The 19112-nt window shown below is 46.5% G+C and overlaps 1 protein-coding gene across 1 annotated transcript in view; it reads right to left on the bottom strand.

Moving 5' to 3' along the window:
* Positions 1-496: 496 nt before the first annotated feature.
* Positions 497-19112, bottom strand: part of LOC106586841 (protocadherin-17) — a 55434-nt gene continuing 36818 nt past the window's right edge. Inside the window, exon 4 of the mRNA XM_014174553.3 lies at positions 497-1788. Within this exon, the coding sequence (XP_014030028.2) occupies positions 1178-1788 (611 nt within the window). The 3' untranslated portion in view covers positions 497-1177. The remainder of the gene's footprint in view (positions 1789-19112) is intronic.

Genomic DNA, 19112 nt, shown 5'->3' with positions numbered 1-19112 from the left:
TGGCAGTTACTTTAATGCTTGAGCAGCATAGAAGCAGCATAGACTTGGCTGATTTGCTGTGTAATGAGGTACACTAGCTGAGGTCGACACACCTTGAATAAACTAAACCACTTCATAAGGTCTGATTTAATTTATGTGCTGTTAAAGATAATTAGTTGCTGTTAAAGATAATTAGTTGCTGTTAAAGATAATTAGTTGCTGTTAAAGATAATTAGTTGGTGTTAAAAAGAAAGGTGACTGTGGTAAGAGTCATGATCGCATAATGAGTATGATAATATCAAGTTAACTAGAGTGGGGTCTCGACCGCTATTGTAAATAGTCACGGCTCGTTTTGGTGTGTGTTTGTGGGGTTGTAGCCTTTTCTGACAGTTGATTAAGCAAGATAAATCATGTCGGCCCTTGAACCACACCTTAGAGAGATAATTATGATCCTCAGGCAGAATAAAGCTTGACAGCTTTAGAGGCACCATTTGTCAAAAAAGAATGACATGCTGTGTTCCGCTGTAGCACGTGTGTATACAAATTTAATACAATACACAAGTACAGTAGCTCATATTCACTTGAAAGCTCAGCTTTTTTTTGCACATAAACCGACGATAAAATTACAAATACATTTGTAAAAAACGGCTTGATTTATCAGCAACCTCAAATGGTTTTTATGAAAAGGGACATTCCCTGGTTTACCAGAGCAGAGTCGCATTTAAACGTTCATAAGACACTTCACGTTGTATTTCACTTAAATCATAAATCCAAGCGGGTGTTTTTCATACACTACAGTAAGTGAAGACAAAAGCATATCACTTAACAAAAGCAGACAGGACTCAATACCTTCACAGCAGCAATTCGTTCAACAACCTCACAAAATTGGAGCTTGAATTGTGTAAAACACGGACATCTAAATTGAACAGTATAGCATGAAAACACATAATAGCATGAAAGCAATGATTTTCTTCCCCTTCTGCTCACAGCAGTCAGAACCATGGACATACATGTTTTTCTTTACTTTTAACAACAAACCACAGAATTAAAAAAAAGACAGAGCTAATGTCTGATGGTTTTTGGTTATACAGTACAATGTCTGGAACCTTCCTGGGTGAACATAAATTACCCTTCCGTCATTCATCTGTGACCTCATCACACGGCACCCAGATGAGAGCAAGGCCCAGACCCTGACCTTTCAGTCCCCAGAGTCCCGCTGGTTTGGACTGACACACTCCATCCCCCCACACTCCTGGCTGATGATCCCAGATCTGATCTCAGAGCTGTGGATAAGGCTGTTTGACAGGGACTTGGGCCTGAGGTCGCAAGCCATGTATGACGGCTCCTCCAATTCCGTATGGGGCGGTGAACATTGGCCGTCTGGGGGTCCATAGGCACTGCTGTCTGAGCCCCCCTCCCCGTCCCTCCCCACCTCCTCCCTAGGCCCTTTGGTGTGGGAGTCCAGGGGTGTGTTCCCTTTGGTGGGGCTGTTGGACGCAGAGGAGCACTCCTGCAACTGGGGACTGCGGGCACGCTGAGACTTGAAGTAGGGTTTGATGTTGGCCACTAGGATGGTGCTGTCCCGCTGCTCCTTGCCGAACGTGCTGAGGGTTTTTCTGGCTGCGCTGCGGTTGAGGCTGCCATAAATCTCTGTCTCCGTCGTGGCCTCCATTCCCACTGGGATGAAAAGGTCGGTGCGATTATCGCCGCTGTCTGCTTGGCCTCCTACCCGTAACTTTGGCATCCAGCATCTGTCAGAATGGCCCAGTGCACGACATTCATCTGTGCAGTGAACAGATCTGCCTTGTCCTAAAGAAAGAGTTAAAAAGTTGCTATTAAATGACAATCACTTTACAAAGGGATGGGTGCATTTGAGGTATTATCAAATATTCAAATTAAATAATAAAATGTAATTCAGAGCCAGCTCAATCTCAGCACTAGAGACCCCATATGTCCTCCCAAACCTACTCAAATAAAAACTATAGAAGAATGATTAAATCATTTCTAGGGAATTAGTACAACCACTCCAATTTCCAGTCTGTCAGGACTACGATCAAGAGAAAATGTGAATTCAAAATGCATACTAAATCAAAAGAAACAGTTAGATTTGGCAAAACTGCAACATGGATCCCACACATTACAATCCCTGTGCTTTTGAAGGCATATCCAGCAAGGCAGACTAACTACAGATTACAGTCAATCTAGCTAGCACATAAAAGTCTGAGAACCATCCTAGCTAGCACATAGTGTTCTGAGAACCATCCTAGCTAGTACATAGTGTTCTGAGAACCATCCTAGCTAGCACATAGTGTTCTGAGAACCATCCTAGCTAGCACATAGTGTTCTGAGAACCATCCTAGCTAGCACATAGTGTTCTGAGAACCATCCTAGCTAGCACATAGTGTTCTGAGAACCATCCTAGCTAGCACATAGTGTTCTGACAAGCATCCCAGCTAGCGCATCATGTTCTGAGAACCATATGTTTCTTAGAGCTTGGTGAGACCGTGGTTGTCCTATGGTTATTTACCAAACAACATTCCCACAACTTTCTGGGAATGTTGCAGGATAGTTGCTTGGCTTTGGAATAATCTCAGCACATTTAAGGAACTTGACAAAAAAACTTTTATTCTTGTTATTTCATTTCTTTAACAGAACATTTCCTAAAACTTCAAACATGGTTAGATTTAATTTAAATTTTGGCAATGTTCTAGGAATGCTGTCCAACTGGTTTGACATTGGGAATGTTCTCAAATAGTTCAGAGAATGTTAAGAAACAACAATCTTCTATGGGAATTTCCGTACTTCAGCATAACGTTTCCTACAGGTTTCCTCATTGTTCCATCTAAAGCCATGTTCTCAAATAGTTCAGAGAACGTTAATAAACAACTTTCTTCTATGGGAATTTCAGTACTTCAGCATAACGTTTCCTACAGGTTTCCTCATTGTTCCATCTAAAGCCATGTTCTCAAATAGTTCAGAGAACGTTAATAAACAACTTTCTTCTATGGGAATTTCAGTACTTCAGCATAACGTTTCCTACAGGTTTCCTCATGGTTCTATTCATGGTTATTATGGTTATTTAAAAACATATACATTCCATTCTCAGCATCAATAAAACTCTCTCTAACCTCTATCTTGTTAAGTGTGTTCAGATTTGTTGGCCTCGCCCACTAATTGGCCTTAATGAGTGCTTGTTTCTTTGAAATGAGGTCTGTTTGAATAGACTAAAATGAACAGCTTTGTAAGCTTAAAAAACATGCCATCCTAGCTCCATCCTGGTGGCGCAGTGGACTAATTCCATGGACAGAGAACACAAGATTATAGGTTTAGATCTCAGAAATGTTTTTGGATGATTAATGCCTAAGGAAATGAATTTCCATCTGTCCTTGGAGCTCAAAAGAGTTAACCCAAAATAATCTAGCATTGTTATTAAAAGTCTTCATTCTGTGAATGTTTTATAAAACACTCCAAATGGCCTCCTGAGTGGTGCAGCGGTCTAAGGCACTGCATTGCAGTGCTGAGGCGCCACTACAGCCTTGGGTTTGATCCCAGGCTGTGTCACAGCTGGCTGTGACCGGGAGCCCCATGGGGCGGCGCACAATTGGCCCAGCATTGTCCGGGTTAGGGGAGGGTTTGGCTGGGGGGATTTCCTTGGCTCATTGTGCTCTAGTGACTCCTTGTGGCAGGCCGGAGGCCTGAGGCATCCTGTTTCCATGAAATCATCCTTGAGAAGTTTCTACAACTTGATTGGAGTCCACCTGTGGTCAATTCAATTGATTGAACATGATTTGGAAAGGCACACATCTGTCGATATAAGGTCCCACAGTTGACAGTGTCTGTCAGAGCAAAAACCAAGCCATGAGGTCGAATTGTCCCTAGAGCTCTAAGACAGGATTGTGTCGAGGCATAGATCTGGGAAGGGTACCAAAACATTTCCGCAGCAATGAAGGTCCCCAAGAACACAGTGGCCTCCATCATTCTTAAATGGAAGAAGTTTGGAACCACCAAGACTCTTCCTAGAGCTGGCTGCTCGGCCAAACTGAGCAAATGGGGAAGAAGGGTCTTAGTCAGGGAGGTGACCAAGAACCCGATGGTCACTCTGACAGAGCTCAAGAGTTCCTCTGTGGAGATGGGAGAACCTTCCAGAAAGACAACCATCTCTGCAGCACTCCACCAATCAGGCCTTTATGGTAGAGTGACCAGACGGAAGCCAGCGGCCGGGACTGGGAGACTAGTCAGGATCGAGGAAAAGATGAATGGAGCAAAGTACAGAGAGATCCTTGATGAAAACCTGCTCCAGAGCGCTCAGGACCTCAGACTGGGGCGAAGTTTCACCTTCCAACAGGACAACGACCCTAAGCACACATACAAGACAACGCAGGAATGGCTTCAGGACAAGTCTCTGAATGTCCTTGAGTGGCCCAGCCAGAGCCCGGACTTGAACCCAATCGAACATCTCTGGAGAGACCTGAAGAAAAAACCTGACAGAGCTTGAGAAAATCTGCAGAGAAGAATGGGAGAAACTCTCCAAATATAAGTGCCAAGCTTGTAGCGTCATACCCATAAAGACTCGAGGCTGTAAAGCTTCAACAAAGTACTGAGTAAAGGGTCTGAATACTTATGTAAATGTGATATTTAATCTTTTTTTTAATATAAATTAGCAAAACATTCTAAAAAACTGTTTTTGCTTTGTCATTATGGGGTATTGTGTGCAGATTGATGAAGGAAAACAACTATTTAATACATTTTTTAATAAGGCTGTAACGTAACAAAATGTGGAAAAAGTAAAGGGGTCTGTATACCTTCCGAGGACACTGTATAACAACCACAACATAGGCAGTACGACCAGGAAAGAGACAAATTGAAATGTATTTTTAAAGGTAGCTATCCACACTGTAAAGAAACTGGTCTTTGACAATGATGTAGAGAGAGAGGTCTGTATATTGAAAAGGTTCATGGAAGCGTTTGCACAGTTGATATTTTGGACTACAGTTTTTATGACTGTGGTGACTAAAAAGCCAGTGTTACATTGCCTTCTCACTATGTGTGTTGAATTCAAATGACTTCAGACAATTAAGAATTGATATATTGGTTGAGCACCTGTTGAGAGAGGTGCCAACAAGGCATTTTATGTTTATTTTGCAATGCATATGGAAAGTGGTTAAATATAGGAAACTATCATACCTTGACTCACAGTGATAGTTTATTTTCACAGCTTAAAGGCGAAGACTCTCACCTTGACTGAAACAATATCTCTTTGTTATCAAAGTTAGTGTGTTTGTGTCAAACGAGTTGCACACCCCTTGCCAAGATACATCTTTTAGTGGTGGAAGGTATGGGGATTTGCCATGTCTCACACAACACAGACCAACCATATGTTAGGACCTTCCCTTTGTACATAGAGATGTAGGATCTTAATTTGACCAGTTTCTCACAGCAGGAAAATATTCCTGCAGTAACACGAAATGTTCATTATTATGTGGATTATAATTAATGAACATTTTTTTTAGGGGTTGATACATTTTTCGTTAGTGCAAATTAAGTCTGAAATTGTTGAATTTCGAAACTTTTGTGGCGGATGAATCCGAATTAGTTGGGTAACATAGATGATTAAGATGTTTTATTTGCATAATATGCTTATGTGAGATACATGTCATTAGAATGTATCCGGAGAGGGGAGAGGTCAGGCTTGTCTTTCATATATCCCTGGTGCTATGCAGAATATCAGGAAGGAAGGAGGACAGAATGGAACATTGTCTACATATGTGTGTATGTCTTACTGAGGATGGGCCTCTATGAGATAGCACTGACATAGGAGATTTACGATGTCTTTGGGTAATAAAGCCTAAAAGAGCATTCCAGATAACATGAGCTAATGGTTCTGTTCTATACCGTACCAGGGAGAGACGGTTCCAGTTTGGAGTAGGAGGACCAGACACTGGTATATACAATGAAAACTGTTGACACAGCAGTTGCTGTCTGCTATGTTTTATAGATATCTTTCATACAAAACTTAACCTTGTGACCCATTCTATGTATCTGTGGTTTGTCATGTACGTTGAGAGGGGTGTATCTTGGCTATAAAAGATCTTTGTACTTTTGTGTAGACACTTTTCAATGGGTCATTAGAGATGGCGCATCATTGAAAGTCAAAGTGATTTTGCAAAAGCTCTTAATTATTAAATATGTAGTTTAAGTATAACTCTGACTGGTGTGTGAAGTTTGTAACTCTCCTCATTTGGTAATGCAGAAATTAGCCACCACACTTTCGAAGCATTTTTATAACTCAAATACACATTAGCATTTCCTGTGACGCAGGATTTATTTTAGCGACAACAGAGTGGTCAAATTAAGAGAGAACAGCTGTACTGTAGCTATTTCTAAAGACATTGTGGGGGATCTTACAAAACATAGCCAGAGTAGACATCTGGCTGTGTTTTGCCATGTACCTGCCAGAGTCAGTGTAATTAAAATCTCTTAAAGCACCATAGAGTTCCAAGACTAATCATCTTTAATGGGTCTACAATTGCAGGCGTGTGCCTTGTGGATGCTTGTTAAAAGCCAGGGACACAAAGAAGCCATTTAAAGGGATCACAAGGGTGGTGGTATTACGGCTAAGCTTGAAAAAAAAAAAAAACGTTTTCAAAGACAAAGAACCTGCCTGGTGGTGGTAAATAGAAAAAGCCTAGCAACAGAGACGCCCGATACGTACGCAGCTAGAAGCTCCTGGAGACAATACAGATTTCCAGGGGGACAGCTATTGGTGCATTCATCGCCTGTATCAAAGCTGAAAGGAGTCTATGATAAAGGTGAAAATTCAAAAACAATACTCAATCCACCCTGTTGTTAGGGTTTGTGGTGACTTTGTACTAAGTTTAAACAATTATTCCATATGATCCTCTCCAGGTAAAGAACACATCAACCTACAACTCACAATGTGGGCACTTTAGGCCTATAGAGCATATACATCATACCAGAAACCGATTGCCCTAGAGGATCAACTGTCTGCAAACTGCATGTCAATTCAATATAAAACTGACCAACCCTTACAGTAACCATTTAGTGTAACAATTAGTTTAGCTTTAAAACAACATTTTGTACAACCAAAGACTCTGAGTAGATCAGAAAAAAATCCATAACACAAGCTATTCATATTAAATGCATTGACCCTGTTCTTTGCATTTATCTTATGCAGGTCTATAAATTAATTGACATTACAGTCAAGAAAGGATCTGTCCTGTGTGTCAATTCCGTTCTGCACATATGAAACATCTCTTTCAATACCGTTCCATTTGATTGGTCTTTGGACAGGGTCTGGAGAATAACATTCAGAAATATGTGCTCCACAAAGGTGGGATTGAATTTACACATCCCACAGAGTCTGGCACTGCCGTTTCCCCTGACAACACACACACACACACACACACACACACACACACACACACACACACACACACACACACACACACACACACACACACACACACACACACACACACACACACACATCCCCCTGGCAACCATTTCTGTCTTCCTGGGCATACCACAAACACACAGCTCATAGCAATGGAGTGGAAAGTAGCCCACCTGATGACCTCAGTACTGTCCACCTGATGACAACAGTACTGTCCAGGGACCTGATGACAACAGTACTGTCCAGGGACCTGATGACCACAGTACTGTCCACCTGGTGACTACAGTACTGTCCACCTGATGACAACAGTACTGTCCAGGGACATGATGACAACAGTACTGTCCACCTGATGACCACAGTACTGTCCAGGGACCTGATGACCACAGTACTGTCCAGGGACCTGATGACCACAGTACTGTCCACCTGATGACAACAGTACTGTCCAGGGACCTGATGACTACAGTACTGTCCACCTGATGACAACAGTACTGTCCACCTGATGACCACAGTACTGTCCAGGGACCTGATGACAACAGTACTGTCCAGGGACCTGATGACCACAGTACTGTCCACCTGGTGACTACAGTACTGTCCAGGGACCTGATGACAACAGTACTGTCCACCTGATGACAACAGTACTGTCCAGGGACCTGATGACAACAGTACTGTCCACCTGATGACTACAGTACTGTCCAGGGACCTGATGACCACAGTACTGTCCACCTGGTGACAACAGTACTGTCCAGGGACATGATGACACCAGTACTGTCCACCTGATGACCACAGTACTGTCCACCTGATGACAACAGTACTGTCCAGGGACATGATGACACCAGTACTGTCCAGGGACATGATGACACCAGTACTGTCCAGGGACCTGATGACAACAGTACTGTCCACCTGATGACTACAGTACTGTCCAGGGACCTGATGACTACAGTACTGTCCACCTGATGACAACAGTACTGTCCACCTGATGACTACAGTACTGTCCACCTGATGACTACAGTACTGTCCACCTGATGACAACAGTACTGTCCACCTGATGACAACAGTACTGTCCACCTGATGACAACAGTACTGTCCAGGGACCTGATGACTACAGTATTGTCCACCTGATGACCACAGTACTGTCCAGGGACCTGATGACAACAGTACTGTCCACCTGATGACAACAGTACTGTCCAGGGACATGATGACTACAGTACTGTCCAGGGACCTGATGACAACAGTACTGTCCAGGGACCTGATGACCACAGTACTGTCCAGGGACCTGATGACAACAGTACTGTCCAGGGACCTGATGACAACAGTACTGTCCACCTGATGACTACAGTACTGTCCAGGGACCTGATGACAACAGTACTGTCCACGTGATGACAACAGTACTGTCCAGGGACCTGATGACCACAGTACTGTCCACCTGATGACAACAGTACTGTCCACCTGATGACAACAGTACTGTCCACCTGATGACTACAGTACTGTCCACCTGATGACAACAGTACTGTCCACCTGATGACAACAGTACTGTCCACCTGATGACCACAGTACTGTCCAGGGACCTGATGACAACAGTACTGTCCACCTGATGACAACAGTACTGTCCACCTGATGACAACAGTACTGTCCACCTGATGACAACAGTACTGTCCAGGGACCTGATGACAACAGTACTGTCCACCTGATGACAACAGTACTGTCCACCTGATGACAACAGTACTGTCCACCTGAAGACTACAGTACTGTCCACCTGATGACAACAGTACTGTCCACCTGATGACAACAGTACTGTCCAGGGACCTGATGACCACAGTACTGTCCACCTGATGACAACAGTACTGTCCACCTGATGACAACAGTACTGTCCACCTGATGACTACAGTACTGTCCACCTGATGACTACAGTACTGTCCAGGGACCTGATGACAACAGTACTGTCCAGGGACCTGATGACAACAGTACTGTCCACTTGATGACAACAGTACTGTCCACATGATGACTACAGTACTGTCCACCTGATGACCACAGTACTGTCCAGGGACCTGATGACTACAGAACTGTCCACTTGATGACAACAGTACTGTCCACCTGATGACTACAGTACTGTCCAGGGACCTGATGACTACAGTACTGTCCACTTGATGACAACAGTACTGTCCACTTGATGACTACAGTACTGTCCACCTGATGACCACAGTACTGTCCACCTGGTGACTACAGTACTGTCCAGGGATGTGATGACAACAGTACTGTCCACCTGATGACAACAGTACTGTCCAGGGACATGATGACAACAGTACTGTCCACCTGATGACCACAGTACTGTCCAGGGACCTGATGACCACAGTACTGTCCAGGGACCTGATGACCACAGTACTGTCCACCTGATGACTACAGTACTGTCCAGGGACCTGATGACTACAGTACTGTCCACCTGATGACAACAGTACTGTCCACCTGATGACCACAGTACTGTCCAGGGACCTGATGACAACAGTACTGTCCAGGGACCTGATGACCACAGTACTGTCCACCTGGTGACTACAGTACTGTACACATGATGACTACAGTACTGTCCACCTGATGACAACAGTACTGTCCAGGGACCTGATGACAACAGTACTGTCCACCTGATGACAACAGTACTGTCCAGGGACCTGATGACAACAGTACTGTCCACCTGATGACTACAGTACTGTCCAGGGACCTGATGACCACAGTACTGTCCACCTGGTGACAACAGTACTGTCCAGGGACATGATGACACCAGTACTGCCCACCTGATGACCACAGTACTGTCCACCTGATGACAACAGTACTGTCCAGGGACATGATGACACCAGTACTGTCCAGGGACATGATGACACCAGTACTGTCCAGGGACCTGATGACAACAGTACTGTCCACCTGATGACTACAGTACTGTCCAGGGACCTGATGACTACAGTACTGTCCACCTGATGACAACAGTACTGTCCACCTGATGACTACAGTACTGTCCACCTGATGACTACAGTACTGTCCACCTGATGACAACAGTACTGTCCAGGGACCTGATGACTACAGTACTGTCCACCTGATGACAACAGTACTGTCCACCTGATGACAACAGTACTGTCCACCTGATGACAACAGTACTGTCCAGGGACCTGATGACTACAGTATTGTCCACCTGATGACCACAGTACTGTCCAGGGACCTGATGACAACAGTACTGTCCACCTGATGACAACAGTACTGTCCAGGGACATGATGACTACAGTACTGTCCACCTGATGACTACAGTACTGTCCAGGGACCTGATGACAACAGTACTGTCCAGGGACCTGATGACCACAGTACTGTCCAGGGACCTGATGACAACAGTACTGTCCAGGGACCTGATGACAACAGTACTGTCCACCTGATGACTACAGTACTGTCCACCTGATGACAACAGTACTGTCCACCTGATGACCACAGTACTGTCCAGGGACCTGATGACAACAGTACTGTCCACCTGATGACTACAGTACTGTCCACCTGATGACAACAGTACTGTCCACCTGATGACAACAGTACTGTCCACCTGATGACCACAGTACTGTCCAGGGACCTGATGACAACAGTACTGTCCACCTGATGACAACAGTACTGTCCACCTGATGACAACAGTACTGTCCACCTGATGACAACAGTACTGTCCACCTGATGACAACAGTACTGTCCAGGGACCTGATGACAACAGTACTGTCCACCTGATGACCACAGTACTGTCCAGGGACCTGATGACAACAGTACTGTCCACCTGAAGACTACAGTACTGTCCACCTGATGACAACAGTACTGTCCACCTGATGACAACAGTACTGTCCAGGGACCTGATGACCACAGTACTGTCCACCTGATGACAACAGTACTGTCCACCTGATGACAACAGTACTGTCCACCTGATGACTACAGTACTGTCCACCTGATGACTACAGTACTGTCCAGGGACCTGATGACAACAGTACTGTCCAGGGACCTGATGACAACAGTACTGTCCACTTGATGACAACAGTACTGTCCACATGATGACTACAGTACTGTCCACCTGATGACCACAGTACTGTCCAGGGACCTGATGACTACAGTACTGTCCACTTGATGACAACAGTACTGTCCACCTGATGACTACAGTACTGTCCACCTGATGACTACAGTACTGTCCAGGGACCTGATGACTACAGTACTGTCCACTTGATGACAACAGTACTGTCCACTTGATGACTACAGTACTGTCCACCTGATGACCACAGTACTGTCCACCTGATGACTACAGTACTGTCCAGGGACCTGATGACTACAGTACTGTCCACCTGATGACTACAGTACTGTCCACCTGATGACTACAGTACTGTCCACCTGATGACTACAGTACTGTCCAGGGACCTGATGACAACAGTACTGTCCACCTGATGACCACAGTACTGTCCAGGGACCTGATGACCACAGTACTGTCCAGGGACCTGATGACAACAGTACTGTCCACCTGATGACAACAGTACTGTCCAGGGACATGATGACCACAGTACTGTCCACCTGATGACCACAGTACTGTCCAGGGACCTGATGACCACAGTACTGTCCACCTGATGACTACAGTACTGTCCACCTGATGACAACAGTACTGTCCACCTGATGACCACAGTACTGTCCAGGGACCTGATGACAACAGTACTGTCCAGGGACCTGATGACCACAGTACTGTCCACCTGATGACAACAGTACTGTCCACCTGATGACAACAGTACTGTCCACCTGATGACAACAGTACTGTCCAGGGACCTGATGACAACAGTACTGTCCACCTGATGACAACAGTACTGTCCAGGGATGTGATGACAACAGTACTGTCCAGGGATGTGATGACAACAGTACTGTCCAGGGACATGATGACCACAGTACTGTCCAGGGACCTGATGACCACAGTACTGTCCAGGGACCTGATGACAACAGTACTGTCCACCTGATGACTACAGTACTGTCCACCTGATGACCACAGTACTGTCCAGGGATGTGATGACAACAGTACTGTCCACCTGATGACAACAGTACTGTCCAGGGACATGATGACACCAGTAGTGTCCAGGGACCTGATGACAACAGTACTGTCCACCTGATGACCACAGTACTGTCCAGGGACCTGATGACCACAGTACTGTCCACCTGGTGACAACAGTACTGTCCAGGGATGTGATGACAACAGTACTGTCCAGGGATGTGATGACAACAGTACTGTCCAGGGATGTGATGACAACAGTACTGTCAAGGGACATGATGACCACAGTACTGTCCAGGGACCTGATGACCACAGTACTGTCCAGGGACCTGATGACAACAGTACTGTCCACCTGATGACAACAGTACTGTCCACCTGATGACCACAGTACTGTCCAGGGATGTGATGACAACAGTACTGTCCACCTGATGACTACAGTACTGTCCAGGGACCTGATGACAACAGTACTGTCCACCTGATGACCACAGTACTGTCCAGGGATGTGATGACAACAGTACTGTCCACCTGATGACAACAGTACTGTCCAGGGACATGATGACCACAGTACTGTCCACCTGATGACTACAGTACTGTCCAGGGACCTGATGACAACAGTACTGTCCACCTGATGACAACAGTACTGTCCAGGGACATGATGACCACAGTACTGTCCACCTGATGACTACAGTACTGTCCAGGGACCTGATGACAACAGTACTGTCCACCTGATGACCACAGTACTGTCCAGGGACCTGATGACAACAGTACTGTCCACCTGATGACTACAGTACTGTCCAGGGACCTGATGACTACAGTACTGTCCACCTGATGACTACAGTACTGTCCAGGGACCTGATGACAACAGTACTGTCCAGGGACCTGATGACCACAGTACTGTCCAGGGACCTGATGACAACAGTACTGTCCAGGGACCTGATGACAACAGTACTGTCCACCTGATGACTACAGTACTGTCCACCTGATGACTACAGTACTGTCCACCTGATGACCACAGTACTGTCCAGGGACCTGATGACAACAGTACTGTCCACCTGATGACAACAGTACTGTCCAGGGACCTGATGACTACAGTACTGTCCACCTGATGACAACAGTACTGTCCACCTGATGACAACAGTACTGTCCAGGGACCTGATGACTACAGTACTGTCCACCTGATGACAACAGTACTGTCCACCTGATGACAACAGTACTGTCCAGGGACCTGATGACTACAGTACTGTCCAGGGACCTGATGACAACAGTACTGTCCATGGACATGATGACCACAGTACTGTCCACCTGATGACTACAGTACTGTCCAGGGACCTGATGACAACAGTACTGTCCACCTGATGACAACAGTACTGTCCAGGGACCTGATGACTACAGTACTGTCCAGGGACCTGATGACTACAGTACTGTCCAGGGACATGATGACCACAGTACTGTCCAGGGACCTGATGACAACAGTACTGTCCAGGGACCTGATGACAACAGTACTGTCCACCTGATGACAACAGTACTGTCCACCTGATGACAACAGTACTGTCCACCTGATGACAACAGTACTGTCCAGGGACCTGATGACTACAGTACTGTCCAGGGACCTGATGACAACAGTACTGTCCAGGGACCTGATGACCACAGTACTGTCCAGGGACCTGATGACAACAGTACTGTCCAGGGACCTGATGACAACAGTACTGTCCACCTGATGACTACAGTACTGTCCACCTGATGACTACAGTACTGTCCACCTGATGACCACAGTACTGTCCAGGGACCTGATGACAACAGTACTGTCCAGGGACCTGATGACTACAGTACTGTCCAGGGACCTGATGACTACAGTACTGTCCAGGGACCTGATGACTACAGTACTGTCCAGGGACATGATGACCACAGTACTGTCCAGGGACCTGATGACTACAGTACTGTCCAGGGACCTGATGACTACAGTACTGTCCACCTGATGACAACAGTACTGTCCAGGGACCTGATGACTACAGTACTGTCCACCTGATGACTACAGTACTGTCCAGGGACCTGATGACTACAGTACTGTCCACCTGATGACAACAATACTGTCCAGGGACCTGATGACAACAGTACTGTCCACCTGATGACTACAGTACTGTCCACCTGATGACCACAGTACTGTCCAGGGACATGATGACAACAGTACTGTCCACCTGATGACAACAGTACTGTCCACCTGATGACCACAGTACTGTCCACCTGATGACTACAGTACGGTCCAGGGACATGATGACAACAGTACTGTCCACCTGATGACTACAGTACTGTCCAGGGACATGATGACAACAGTACTGTCCACCTGATGACAACAGTACTGTCCAGGGACCTGATGACAACAGTACTGTCCACCTGATGACTACAGTACTGTCCACCTGATGACCACAGTACTGTCCACCTGATGACAACAGTACTGTCCAGGGACCTGATGACAACAGTACTGTCCAGGGACCTGATGACTACAGTACTGTCCAGGGACCTGATGACAACAGTACTGTCCAGGGACCTGATGACTACAGTACTGTCCACCTGATGACTACAGTACTGTCCACCTGATGACAACAGTACTGTCCAGGGACCTGATGACCACAGTACTGTCCAGGGACCTGATGACTACAGTACTGTCCACCTGATGACAACAGTACTGTCCAGGGACCTGATGACTACAGTACTGTCCACTTGATGACTACAGTACTCTCCACCTGATGACAACAGTACTGTCCACCTGATGACTACAGTACTGTCCAGGGACCTGATGACAACAGTACTGTCCACCTGATGACAACAGTACTGTCCAGGGACCTGATGACAACAGTACTGTCCACCTGATGACAACAGTACTGTCCACCTGATGACAACAGTACTGTCCACCTGATGACAACAGTACTGTCCACCTGATGACAACAGTACTGTCCACCTGATGACAACAGTACTGTCCAGGGACCTGATGACCACAGTACTGTCCAGGGACATGATGACTACAGTACTGCCCACATGATGACCACAGTACTGTCCAGCTGATGACAACAGTACTGTCCACCTGATGACAACAGTACTGTCCACCTGATGACAACAGTACTGTCCAGGGACATGATGACTACAGTACTGTCCACCTGATGACCACAGTACTGTCCAGGGACATGATGACCACAGTACTGTCCACCTGATGACCACAGTACTGTCCAGGGACATGATGACAACAGTACTGTCCACGTGATGACAACAGTACTGTCCACGTGATGACAACAGTACTGTCCACCTGATGACAACAGTACTGTCCAGGGACATGATGACTACAGTACTGTCCACCTGATGACAACAGTACTGTCCACCTGATGACAACAGTACTGTCCAGGGACATGATGACAACAGTACTGTCCACGTGATGACAACAGTACTGTCCACCTGATGACAACAGTACTGTCCACCTGATGACAACAGTACTGTCCACCTGATGACTACAGTACTGTCCACCTGATGACTACAGTACTGTCCACCTGATGACAACAGTACTGTCCAGGGACATGATGACTAATTTACTGTCCACCTGATGACAACAGTACTGTCCACCTGATGACAACAGTACTGTCCAGAGACATGATGACAACAGTACTGTCCACCTGATGACAACAGTACTGTCCAGGGACCTGATGACAACAGTACTGTCCACCTGATGACAACAGTACTGTCCACCTGATGACAACAGTACTGTACACCTGATGACAACAGTACTGTCCACCTGATGACTACAGTACTGTCCACCTGATGACTACAGTACTGTCCACCTGATGACTACAGTACTGTCCACCTGATGACAACAGTACTGTCCAGGGACATGATGACAACAGTACTGTCCACGTGATGACAACAGTACTGTCCACCTGATGACTACAGTACTGTCCACCTGATGACAACAGTACTGTCCACCTGATGACAACAGTACTGTCCAGGGACATGATGACAACAGTACTGTCCACCTGATGACAACAGTTCTGTCCACCTGATGACAACAGTACTGTCCACCTTTGCGACAACAGTACTGTCCAGGGACATGATGACAACAGTACTGTCCACCTGATGACCACAGTACTGTCCAGGGACCTGATGACAACAGTACTGTCCAGGGACATGATGACCACAGTACTGTCCAGGGACCTGATGACAACAGTACTGTCCACCTGATGACCACAGTACTGTCCAGGGACCTGATGACTACAATACTGTCCACCTGATGACAACAGTACTGTCCACCTGATGACAACAGTACTGTCCACCTATTGACAACAGTACTGTCCAGGGATATGATGACAACAGTACTGTCCACCTGATGACAACAGTACTGTCCACCTGATGACAACAGTACTGTCCACCTGATGACAACAGTACTGTCCACCTGATGACTACAGTACTGTCCAGGGACCTGATGACCACAGTACTGTCCACCTGATGACCACAGTACTGTCCAGTGACCTGATGACAACAGTACTGTCCACCTGATGACTACAGTACTGTCCAGGGACCTGATGACAACAGTACTGTCCACCTGATGACAACAGTACTGTCCAGGGACCTGATGACGACAGTACTGTCCAGGGACCTGATGACAACAGTACTGTCCAGCTGATGACCACAGTACTGTCCACCTGATGACCACAGTACTGTCCAGGGACCTGATGACAACAGTACTGTCCACCTGATGACAACAGTACTGTCCACCTGATGACAACAGTACTGTCCAGGGATGTGATGACAACAGTACTGTCCAGGGATGTGATGACAACAGTACTGTCCAGGGACATGATGACCACAGTACTGTCCACCTGATGACAACAGTACTGTCCAGGGACCTGATGACAACAGTACTGTCCACCTGATGACAACAGTACTGTCCACCTGATGACAACAGTACTGTCCACCTGATGACAACAGTACTGTCCACCTGATGACAACAGTACTGTCCACCTGATGACAACAGTACTGTCCAGGGACCTGATGACCACAGTACTGTCCAGGGACATGATGACTACAGTACTGCCCACATGATGACCACAGTACTGTCCAGCTGATGACAACAGTACTGTCCACCTGAGGACAACAGTACTGTCCACCTGATGACAACAGTACTGTCCAGGGACATGATGACTACAGTACTGTCCACCTGATGACCACAGTACTGTCCAGGGACATGATGACCACAGTACTGTCCACCTGATGACCACAGTACTGTCCAGGGACATGATGACAACAGTACTGTCCACGTGATGACAACAGTACTGTCCACGTGATGACAACAGTACTGTCCACCTGATGACAACAGTACTGTCCAGGGACATGATGACTACAGTACTGTCCACCTGATGACAACAGTACTGTCCACCTGATGACAACAGTACTGTCCAGGGACATGATGACAACAGTACTGTCCACGTGATGACAACAGTACTGTCCACCTGATGACAACAGTACTGTCCACCTGATGACAACAGTACTGTCCACCTGATGACTACAGTACTGTCCACCTGATGACTACAGTACTGTCCACCTGATGACAACAGTACTGTCCAGGGACATGATGACTAATTTACTGTCCACCTGATGACAACAGTACTGTCCACCTGATGACAACAGTACTGTCCAGAGACATGATGACAACAGTACTGTCCACCTGATGACAACAGTACTGTCCAGGGACCTGATGACAACAGTACTGTCCACCTGATGACAACAGTACTGTCCACCTGATGACAACAGTACTGTACACCTGATGACAACAGTACTGTCCACCTGATGACTACAGTACTGTCCACCTGATGACTACAGTACTGTCCACCTGATGACTACAGTACTGTCCACCTGATGACAACAGTACTGTCCAGGGACATGATGACAACAGTACTGTCCACGTGATGACAACAGTACTGTCCACCTGATGACTACAGTACTGTCCACCTGATGACAACAGTACTGTCCACCTGATGACAACAGTACTGTCCAGGGACATGATGACAACAGTACTGTCCACCTGATGACAACAGTTCTGTCCACCTGATGACAACAGTACTGTCCACCTGATGACAACAGTACTGTCCAGGGACATGATGACAACAGTACTGTCCACCTGATGACCACAGTACTGTCCAGGGACCTGATGACAACAGTACTGTCCAGGGACATGATGACCACAGTACTGTCCAGGGACCTGATGACAACAGTACTGTCCACCTGATGACCACAGTACTGTCCAGGGACCTGATGACTACAATACTGTCCACCTGATGACAACAGTACTGTCCACCTGATGACAACAGTACTGTCCACCTATTGACAACAGTACTGTCCAGGGATATGATGACAACAGTACTGTCCACCTGATGACAACAGTACTGTCCACCTGATGACAACAGTACTGTCCACCTGATGACAACAGTACTGTCCACCTGATGACTACAGTACTGTCCAGGGACCTGATGACCACAGTACTGTCCACCTGATGACCACAGTACTGTCCAGGGACCTGATGACAACAGTACTGTCCACCTGATGACTACAGTACTGTCCAGGGACCTGATGACAACAGTACTGTCCACCTGATGACAACAGTACTGTCCAGGGACCTGATGACGACAGTACTGTCCAGGGACCTGATGACAACAG

This window comes from Salmo salar, chromosome 25 (assembly GCF_965601325.2).
Source record: "Salmo salar chromosome 25, fSalSal1, whole genome shotgun sequence".
Taxonomy (NCBI): Eukaryota; Metazoa; Chordata; class Actinopteri; order Salmoniformes; family Salmonidae; genus Salmo; species Salmo salar.
This window is presented reverse-complemented; position numbering and strand designations above follow the sequence as displayed.